Below are 11,127 nucleotides of genomic sequence, written 5' to 3'. Positions count from 1 at the left end.
ATACCGCCTCCTTGTGGAGTGTGTCGTAACTGCTCATTACTGCCTGAGCTTTGTGCTGAGTGTTGTTGAATGTGTGTGTGTGTGTGTGTGTGTGTGTGTGTATGTGTGTGTGTGTGAGTGTGTGAGAGGATCAAGATTCCCCAAGGATGTAATGAATATAAACACAAATTCATCAGCATATTGAAACATTTTATTCAGTTCTTTAAAATATACAAATGAAATATCACAAGGTGGTTGGTTTTAGAAATTCAGGTTTAATAAAAGCAGCAAAAAAACAAAAAACAAACAAACAAACCCTCATGCTGCGTGTTTTCAAGGAACAAACAGCGATGGCTACTCTCAGTTTGTCAGTGTGGAGAATTTTTTTTTTTTTTTTTTTTTTTTTGGAGACGACCTTTGACCTGCGTGCTGCTTTTTGCAGGGTGCACATCACCCAGTAAATCACTCCGCCTGACCTTTAACACCGCCTGCCACTGGAAACCACCACCACGGGACGATCTGATTGGCTTAAAGCGAGCCAAGGTCGCTCCCATTTGAGGCTGGGATCTCCTCTGGGAATGCCCGCAAGTGAGCTTACCTGTGTGCGCTCTGCAAATGGTTTTAAAATTGTGGTCGAGTATGACGTGAAAAATTGTTGAAATATATTGTAAATTCTTCTTTTTTTTTTACCGTAAAAAGCTAGAAAACCTGCACTGTGAGGGAACTTAAATCATTTAACATTAAAAAAAATTGCCCTTAAGTCATGCCATTTTTGACACTTTGAAATGAATTCAGCAGCTCAGGGTTTCTCACATTCACTTCAGTGTAAAGCAACATATTCATCTTTAAAAAATACAAAAAGGAATGTGCAAGATTTTAGCCTCCAACGTCAGAAAATGTCTACGGTCTGGTTTCACGTCGGCTGTGCAGCGACAAAGTCTGAAGAGAGAGAGAGAGAGAGAGAGAGAGAGAGAGAGAGAGAGAGAGAGGAAATGGTGATTATTACTGTGATTGTGATTATAGCTGTCCGTATGATGATTATTAGCCGCTTGTAGTGTCACCATCTCACCTCTGAAGGTCTCTTCATCGTGTTACCTATATGGGGGAGAACAGATTTACACATGAAATATGTATATTTTTGCTACCTGTTATTTTTACACCCCTATCATATACAATCAAAAACATCAATACTGTGTAAAAATGTGCATTAGAAAAGAGAAATAAATGGATAAAAAATTATAAAAGTGGCACATTACACATGTGATAAAATAATGTAGTAATAAATTGCATTGTTGTGTTTTCCCCTGGTGTGTTCGGTCACCTGGCCTGTTGTCCAGCATGTGCTTCCTGATCATGTAGATCTTGATGACCATGAAAACGGCGGCGAAGAACAGGCCGATGCCGGCGCCGATCAGAGCGAACCTGAGGTCTGACAGGAGAAAGGAAGACAACAAACAACGCAGCGTCACAAACAAACAAACAAACAAACAACACAACGCAACGCAGCACCCCCAAAGCTCGGAGCATCAACAGTTTGTTGTGAAAGAGGCCGAGCAGCAACGCCAGCTCATGTTCAGTTCCCCACATACGCAGAACTGCACGTGTGTGTGTGTGTGTGTGTGTGTGTGAGAGGGGAGGATGGAGGGCTCGTACCAGTGTGTGGCAGCAGGAGAAGTGTGATTTCACAACCTGTTTACTCAGTGTGAGATAAAGGTCTCAGTCATGGTATCAGGCTCCTTTCGGCAAATCGAGTTGCATCACCACTGTTTGAAATTTGACTCCTCGACATCCAGGAGTCGCTGAGGCTGTTGGTGCCGGGCGGCGGGAGCCGTAACGCCCCGGAGGGTTTAGGGCTCATCAGCAAAACGCTGCCGGTGAAACGTGCACAGAGCAAGAGAGAGAGAGACCGTGGTGTTTCCTGACCGTCTGCTGCACAGTCAAGAGGGAAGAAATCGAGTTTTGCTCTCTGCTGAAGCTTTTGGAAGGTGTGCAGCTTACCTACCAAGGTGCTTAACCTTATAAAGCCTGAACTATGAAAGAATTGGCAGAAAATTCCAGTTTTTTTTTTAATGGAACCCTTTATTTAGTCCCATAACAAAATGTAAAAAAAAAAAAAAGAAAACATGACATTACACTGCAAAAAGTCCAAATCTTACCAAGAATATTTGTCTTATTTCAAGTAAAAATGTCTTATTTCTAGTCAAAATATCTCATTACACTTAAAATAAGACATGATCAGCTCAGAAATTACTTGTTTTTAGACGATTTTCACTTGTTTCAAGTGAAAATTCACTTGAAACAAGTGACACAAGTGAACAAGTGAAAATTTGCTTGTTTCATTGGCAAAATTTGTTTCTTGTTTCAAGCTCATTTTCACTTGAAACAAGTGAAAATGAGCTTGAAACAAGTGAAAATCGTCTAAAAACAAGTTATTTCTGAGCTGATCATGTCTTATTTTAAGTGTAATGAGATATTTTGACTAGAAATAAGACATTTTTACTTGAAATAAGACAAATAATCTTGGTAAGATTTGGACTTTTTGCAGTGTACATGACCTTTCTGTTGTATGATATATGATATGTACTTGAAGTGCCAATGGTATGGTCCAGGGTGAACAGGGGAAGGGTTCAAAGGTATACAACAGTATTTTGGTCAAGTATTGATTAAACTGAAAACGGAATGTGTGAATTCATAACGTGCATCATACATGATACAAATGGCTTTATAGGGTTAAATAAAATACAAACCCGTAAAAGAAAAAAAAAAATGCTCTTGGTGGTACATTATGGAAAGATTTAATGGCCTGTAAAGCCGACACGAGCGCCTCACAGGTGGTGACATGCAGGAGCAGAAAAGTCCAATGTTAAGTCAAACAAGCACAGTTTTTTTTTTTTTTTTTTTTTACAATATGACATTATGACTGACTAGTAATGAATATTTAAACAGTTTTGGGAGACAGGGTGTGACCTGAGAGCCCAAAGTGATGGCTTCAAACCAAAAATAATAATTTTATAAAGATTTGAACAGGGAACAGGAACAGGGGAATTGTGATGTTTATGAGTCAGAAAAAATGACATTTTTACACTAAAACCATTATTTTATTATCAGGATTTTTTTATGATCAATTAATTTTCCGTTGACTGACTGATGGATTAATCACGATACACACTGCTGCGTTCACAGAGGGTTTCAGCGTTGATGCAGTCTGTTGTCTGGACTCGCTGCATTGGTTGGCCACCAGTTAGTCTGAGGGACATTTGATATTTGTTTTTTACTGTCTAATAATTTCAATCGACTTGATTTGACAGTGGAGCTGATGTAGGGTCGATGCAGGTTAACCCTTTCAAACCTGGGTGGACGTCAGATGTCATATCTTTAAAATGCTTGTGAAAACATTTAGCCCTTTGAAACCTGAGCAGACTGACTTGATTTGTTTCAAAAACAGGAGGAAAAGGCAAATAGCAACTTAACAAGAAATGACCCCCAAAAATGAGAAAGAAATTAGGAAAAGGGTTACAAGAAAATGACCCAAATATTGGCAATAAAAAGGATCTAAACTGATATTAAATGACCAAATAATAATAATTATGGATGTTTATGTTAACTCCCTACTCTCTCTCTCTCTCTCTCTCTCTCTCTCTCTCTCTCTCTCTCTCTCTCTCAGTTCATTTTCTAAACTTCTTGTAAACTTTTTGCCGAGTTGCTCATTGCGTTTTTCCCCTTGTTTGAGAATGAAATCAAGCAAATTTTCTATTTTCTCAGGTTTCAAAAGGTTAAATACTTGAACAGGGACCTCTCAGTGTGTGTGTGTGTGTGTGTGTGTGTGTGTGTTTCCTCCTCCGGTGACCCACCTGTTTGTTCTTCAGAATCTGCTCCATCTGCCCGCACACTCAGCAGCAGATACTCTGAAAACACAGTTTGGTTTCAGTCAAAGAGGCAGAGCCAGTGTGTGTGTGTGTGTGTGTGTGTGTGTGTGTGTTGCAACAGACAGGAAGGAGGGAGCAGCACACATCTGATAAGACAGTGTCCCGTCTCTTTCGCTGTCTTCAGCAGCCAAACCACAAGGTGCAACGTGTCACACACTGTCTGATAACACCGTCTGAAACTACTAAAGTTCAACTGACCTGTAAAACGTTTTTAACTCTGACTGTTCAAACACAGGCTGATCCATAACCACAATAATAAACTGATGTGCCTGTGTTGTTTGGTTCACCTCTTGTGGGATTATTTTCCAGCAATTACAGTTTTTCCCAATTGCTAAAACACATTTCTTGAAACCTCCACCCATTTTCTCAAAACCTTAAACACAAATCCCAAAACTCAAATTACATTCACAAAACCCCAGACTTTTCTGTCAAAATCAAACTATCACTGAGATTCATTCTCCAACATCATGTCTTTGTTAGGGGGTCCAGCCAGAGGACTTCATCCACGTCAAAGGCAAGATTTACTCAAACTGGGTTGGACTCTTTACACTGCAAAAACTCAAAATCTTACCAAGATTATTTATTTGAAGATTATTGATTATTTGTGAAAATTTGCTTGTTTCATTGGCAAAATTTGTTTCTTGTTTCAAGCTAATTTTCACTTATTTCAAGTGAATTTTCACTTTTTCCACTGGCAAATTTTGCCAATGAAACAAGTGAAATTTTCACTTGAAACAAGTGACAATCGTCTAAAAACAAGTTACTTCTGAGGTGATCATGTCTTATTTTAAGTGTAATGAGATATTTTGACTAGAAATAAGACATTTTTACTTGAAATAAGACAAATAATCTTGGTAAGATTTTGTGTTTTTGCAGTGTTGTCCTGCTTCCCTCATTGTCATCCCATAAACGAGGACATGGTAAACAATAGTTGCCCAAATTTCATCAGTGATGATAGTTCTTGGTCTTCCTCGTCCCCTTCCTCCTCGTCCACCACCTCTCATACGTCCTCTTCCTCCTCTGCCACCTGTGCACTGACTTTTATCCTGCCCAGTGGGTCTGATCACATCATTAGAAACGTGTGTGTTCAGTTTTGAGTTGTTGTGTGTAAAATGTGACGGCTGTGTTGGAGCTGTGCTCACATTTAGCTGCTCAGTGTTTAACAGTTTTGCAACACGAGAGTATGACAGTGAGAAATGTGTTTAGTGACTGAGAATGTGTTTAAGGTTTAGCAAAAAAAGAGCGGATGAGTTTTGCAAATTGTGTCCAAGTACCTGAACAATGTTTGAGGTTTGGAGTGTTTGATCGGAAAATGAGTTTAGGCCACTGAGGATTTGGTTCAGAGAATGGAGTATTGTAACACCAATACCGAGCCAGCCAAGTCATTTTTTTTTTCTGCAGAAATGCGAGTCGGCTGTAAAGTCTCCTTTGCTCAGCTTTTCCACATATTAGCCTGACCTGCAGCAACAGTCCAGGCATAAAATGTTTATTCTTAGAGCATATCGCTTCCTAAATTTATTTTACTTATAAGTCTCTTATTTATTTATTCAAAACTCACCTGTTTAAAGCTGCGTACTCCCTGTAATTGCATTGTTTCCTTTGTATTTGCATTGTTTCCTTTGTATTTTAGTTAGTCTTTTACCTGTGTTTTTATTGCTGTTTCATCTTTTGTAAAGTGTCCTTGAGTGTTTGTGAAAGGCGCTTATAAATAAAATGTATTATTATTTATTATTATTATTTATTTATTTATTTATTTATTTATTGTTGGGAATAGAGTGTGGATGTGGGTCGAGTTCGGTCAGGTTGGCGTTATTTTAGTGAAAAATGACGGAGCTACTGTCTGTTCTGGGCAACTTTCTCTATAGTGTTGGAGTTTACGTGACGACGCTGAAGGCAACACGTAGGCTATTACAGACGATTAATGTGACCTAGAGATGGAGGACGAGCAAAATCTCGGACTCGAATATTCGGCCCGATCCACACTCTGATGGTTGATGGTTGTACTTCATCAGAGTTTCCACTGGCCAACATTGTCACTCTGGGGTGAACAGTTTCTTTAAATGCCTTGCTCAAGGACAGCTTGGCAGTGCGAGTTGTGTCAGGCTGACCTCTGACCTCCAGGCAACCGGCTCTGACACAAGTTTCTTTTGGAGTCGACTCTTTCTGTAGACAGGCTCGCCTCTAAATGCTTTGATTTGAATAACTGATAACTAAAATACCTCATATAAGGCACACCATCAATTACACATCAGTTTGTCTCTCTCTCTCTCTCACACACACACACACACACACACACACACACACACAGTTAAACATAGCTCGCATGCCTATTTTAGCTGCAGCGTGGCATGTGCACACCGCGAGGCATGCCGACCGGCTGCAAGATGCACATCTTTAACAGTTATGTGGCGATGTGCACCTTGAGGTTTGAATGTTGAGGGCCACAGCAAAGCCGACGCTGTTATCAGCCGTGTAGAGTTTGCTTAACAAACCAATCTGCGGCAACACGCTTTACATTTTTTTTAAAAAAAGCCAAAAACAGTGGTAAGATATGCTAAAACATAATAAAAAACTAGGCCTAATCTGAGATTAAAGTCTGAATCTGAGATTAAAGTCGCTACTTGTGTCAGATTATCAATATTAAATCACGAGCATAAAAATTTTGAGATTTTAGTGTAACTGTATCTGTTTCAATTTCAGTTTCCTGTCATGAAAAGGTGTTGTACATCAGAAATGGGTTCATGAGAAATGTCATCTTCGTTTTAAGAAAGAAAAAATGTGATTTTTGTCGAACGATTTTGTCTTTTGAGTGCCTGAAACACACGCTGAGGCAGTGTATCTCTGGTGGATTGAGGTTCACGGTCATGCACGCCTTGTAATCTAAGAATAGGACTTGATAATCAAGCCCAGAAGCTGTGAAGTCATCAGCTCTTATCATTCTTCTCATTCTTTAGAATCTCTGTGTTAACGCTCTTATTTTGGAGAAACAAACAGGTAGAGCGATAGTAGAGAACGGTGCACATGTACAGAGGCAGTCCACAGTATCAGTGGTGTCTTGTTGAAGTTCACAGTCGTGCAAGCTTTGTAATCTAAAAACAGGACGTTATAATCCGGGATTCACCAATCCACTTTTTTTCAGTTCCAATCTGATTCCAGTATGTCTTATTTAGAGCAAAAACATAGAAAAATGCATTAAATGTAAGTGTATTCCAAAGTGATTTATTTGAACTGTAGGTTTAAGTGGCTTCACACACTAACAGGTGTAGCAGTGCACCTTTAAAGGAGTTCCTATGGCAAAAAAAAAAAAAAAAAACTGGCAAAAATTAAGTGCACAGCAATGCAATATCAACTGCTGGTAAGTAGTTTTGGCTCACAGTAATGACCACTGCAGCAGAGGTTTCTAATTTGACTGCAGTACCAGCACACTCCACGGTGGCGCTATAGTGTTAAAACCTGCGAGTTCACCAGCTACAGCCTGGATAACAGTGTTTTGGAGGCAGAAATATTTTAGAAACACTACAGGCGGTGTTGTGTTTGTGCTCTCATGACGACGGTGCCTGGAAACTGAAAAGCACCTTGAGGAGAAACCCGTCTCTCTCCACATCACCAAGTTTCAGGATGGACTGTGTGACTCTTGGCATGCTCAGGGGTTTCAGCCACAGTTTAGTTATTCTGAAGGCTTCTCCTCCAACTCAGTCCTACTCAAACCCCCTCTAAGGGACATGAATAATATTAGTTTCTGGTGGCAGATCAATTCTGATTTGTGCTCAGATTTGTTGACCACACAACAGAAACACGACTAGGCGGTGTCGAAAATCCAAAAGAGGGGAGGAGGTAGTCATACATGCTGTGTTTTATTCGACTGAACATCGTCAAAAATTACAAAAATGTGCAGCAGAGCGAGGCGGCTCGGTTGGCGGTTCACCTTCAGACAGGTGCAGATGGTAAATAATAAGAAGCAGCAAAGTCCCACCACATCCGGTCATTTTTGCTCCATCAAGAGAAGAAATTCGTCGGCTAAAAATACATCTGACCGTCCCGTTAGAGAAGATTGTTGAAATTCAAAATCTAGGAAGTGGCATTTAACAGGATTGACTCTTAGAGCTGCGGAGCGACCAGGTGTGACTGTCTGTAACCGAGTGAGAGCTGAAGCTTCGAGTTGCGGAAAAAAAAAAAAAAAAAAAAAAAGAGCCCACATGCTCAGCAAGTCTTCCCCTGGCAAGTTTTCCTCGGCTAACTTTCGTTTTAAAGCCCCCCGGGTCGCATTCCTCTGGCAGCCCTGAGACCCGGATGACCTTTTTGCACAAGCGAGGGGCCGAAATGAGAAGTGGATAAAACACAGGAGCAGCCTCAGCAGAATACGGCCCGTCAATAAACCCGGGAGACGGAGTGCAAATCTGCATTTTAGCACGCTTCCGTCACCGCGTTCCACGTGGTTTGATGAGGATTTGCTCGGTACTTTTCCTCTCAGGCAGACACACTTTCGATCAGAGGGGTTGAGAGGAGCCGGGGCGGGTCGGTGTCTCGCTCCTGGACGGCTGCAGTGTGTTGGCTCGGCCGCGATTGAACCCATGACCCGCCAGCCATGAGACGCCCCCTCTGACCAGCGGGCCGCCCTGCCCCAAGCGTTAACGGTGGAAATATGTTTTCTGCGTCAGACTCAAGGCGCTCTGGGTGTCCGGTGGGTGAGGCAGGTGGTGTTTCGGGTGGCCAGCGCTCGACCTCTTATGTAACAGGTCCCGTCCAGCGAGCAGAAGGACCTGGCAGATCGCTGCGGCTTTGGCTCACAAACTCAAGGCATAAAAACATGACCCATAGACTGAATTTAATACCAATTAATATCCGCCTCGACCCAAACAGACACAGGTTCTGCTTGAGTTTTCTTTTTAAATGTTTTTTTTTTTCCTCACCACTGTCACCATGTGCTTGCTCATGTTTTTTTTTTTTTTTTTTTTTTTTGTTTGTTTGTTTTGGTTTCAGATTTTGATTCAAAGGATGAGCCAAAATCTGTCGGGTCTCTGTAAAGCATCTTGAGATATTAATAATTTTCTTAATAATTGATAGGGCTCTTTTCAAGGATCCAAGGAACTTTATTGTCATACCAGCTCACATTTACACGTTAGTGGTACGAAATTAGGACTCAGGTCCCGGTATAAGCCTAAATAAATAAATAAAGCAAGGTAAAAAAAAAAGAAGTGTAAATATAAAAAAAATAAGATATATAAGTATAAACAGTATATATGAATATAAACAGTATGTATAAGTATAAACAGTATGTATCGCTATAAACAGTATATACGAATAAATATAAACAGCCTATATAACTATAAACAGTATATATATAATAAATATATATAAAAAAATATATAAACAGTCTATATAAATATAAACAGTATATATATAATAAATATATATAAAAAAATATATAAACAGCCTATATAACTATAAACAGTATATATATAATAAATATATATAAAAAAATATATAAACAGTCTATATAAATATAAACAGTATATATATAATAAATATATATAAAAAAATATATAAACAGCCTATATAAATATAAACAGTATATATATATATAATATAAACAGTGTATATGAATAGAAAATGGACCAAGTGACAAAACTCGATGCCTGGTTTTGTGATTGGCTGTAGTAGGAAAAAATCTCTCTATATGTTTTGAGGCTATAAGTTACTGTAACAATCGATCTTGCCTCATGGTCACTAATTTGAAGCCTGTGTTTGAAGAGATCTCTTTGGTTGTATTTGGTGCTTCATAACTTCATTTGAGAAACTCAAATCTGATTTTATGTTGCTTCCCTTTCCTGTAACGAGCCAGGTTTTAACAACAAGATCCATATCGTTCCCTCTTTTTGGACAATCTGTAGTTCATTTTGATTGTTTTGTGCCAGTTTCACTGTTCAGAGTTAACAAATGAGCCGAGTCATGCGCCTACAAATTAATTACACGTCTTTTAAAGCGTGATTGACTTTGCTTCTGCAGCAGTTTCAGACTCATGCCACCCTCGATAATATATTTTTTTTATACTAAGACATCAGATATTGATCGATTTTCAGTCCCTCCAGGATTTTTTTTGATATTGTTGCGATCTCTGCAGAAATTGTCCGTATGTTGGAAGTTGTAAATGCTACTGAGTGAGGATCAGAACACGTTTATAACCAACAGAGTGGAGACATTTTTGAGGACATTTTGGCCGATTCTCACAAATTCGGTGTTATTGGTAAAGATTGGCGTTTAAGGTTAGAATTAGGTTTAGGTTAACATTAGGGTAAGGGTTTGGGAATGGAAGGAGTGAATGGAAGTCAATAATAATGTCATGACAAAGGCTGAAGTACAAGATTGTGTGTGTGTGTGTGTGTGTGTGTGTGCGCTGTCATAGATAGAATGAGTGGAGGGAAAAGAGATTCATATTTGTGTGTACACTGTCCTAAACTTTATTTTTTCCATATTTGTAGATTTTGCATATCCTTGTTTGAAATTATGCTCTTGAAAAAAACAAACAAACAAACAAAAAACAACTTTTCAATCAAAGACAAACAACGTTACAAAATTCACCATACATTTTGAACCAAGCCGCTGCAAAAGTTGTCATTTTGGAGTGCAGTAATCCCAGAAAATCTAACTAAATTCAGACAAAGGACAGATTTGTTGATTACGGTTGACCTCAGATAATTAAAAATTTAAAAATGAGAAAGTTATGAAGACATCAGCTGTCATGGGCAGAGGGGCTGGTGCACCGGCCTCAGCCTCTAATCTGTGACTGAGGAAAGACAGTCACAGTTCAAACCAGTGCTCTCCCAGTGCTCTGTACTCACCAGTGATGAGGATCGCTCTGATGGCCGATGTCAGACACCCACCCGCGCAAAACCGCTCAAATCGCCTCATCTGTCCGTCCGTTTGTGGACGGCTCTCTGATTCGCCGACTTCTTGAAATGCTGCGACTCTGCTCTCATGTTTTGTTTCGAGTCATTTCCTGAGCCTGTGGCTTTCAGAGCTCGCTGATGAGACGATATCTGCTCGGCCTGACTTTGCTTTGCTTGCAGGCGGCTAATGCACGGCCCCATTATATGTCCTTTGAAGTTCAGAAACCATTTGAATTTGCTTGTGCCACATCATCCCAGATCAAAGTAATCTGATCTAATTTAATCATCTTTGACATTTCCACATAAATTTCCGCTGTAGCTGATGGACTCTGTGT

General features: G+C 39.8%; 1 protein-coding gene across 1 annotated transcript; it reads right to left on the bottom strand.

The window, feature by feature from the left end:
• Positions 1–247: 247 nt before the first annotated feature.
• LOC115377913 (transmembrane protein 273-like) lies at positions 248–10,825 on the bottom strand. Its single transcript, XM_030077991.1, has 5 exons — positions 10,745–10,825; positions 3,831–3,884; positions 1,301–1,408; positions 1,049–1,074; positions 248–918 (listed from the first exon to the last, which is right to left on the bottom strand). The coding sequence occupies exons 1-5, from the start codon at positions 10,812–10,814 to the stop codon at positions 880–882; spliced, it is 297 nt and encodes a 98-aa protein (XP_029933851.1). The 5' UTR covers positions 10,815–10,825; the 3' UTR covers positions 248–879.
• Positions 10,826–11,127: the final 302 nt, after the last annotated feature.

This window comes from Myripristis murdjan, chromosome 19 (genome assembly GCF_902150065.1).
Source record: "Myripristis murdjan chromosome 19, fMyrMur1.1, whole genome shotgun sequence".
Taxonomy (NCBI): Eukaryota; Metazoa; Chordata; class Actinopteri; order Holocentriformes; family Holocentridae; genus Myripristis; species Myripristis murdjan.
Note: the sequence above shows the minus strand (reverse complement) of the source record. Positions and strands in the feature narration are given on the sequence as shown.

What these genes read in the sequence shown, in the direction of transcription:
- LOC115377913 (XM_030077991.1), bottom strand. Translation starts at nt 10,814, where the DNA reads ATGAGGCGATTTGAGCGGTTTTGCGCGGGTGGGTGTCTGACATCGGCC. An exon ending in AGATTCTGAAGAACAAACAG is followed by an intron (nt 1,409 to 3,830) that starts GTGGGTCACCGG and finishes TTCTCCTGTCAG; the next exon opens with ACCTCAGGTTCGCTCTGATC. An exon ending in CGATGAAGAGACCTTCAGAG is followed by an intron (nt 919 to 1,048) that starts GTGAGATGGTGA and finishes CTCTCTCTTCAG; the next exon opens with ACTTTGTCGCTGCACAGCCG.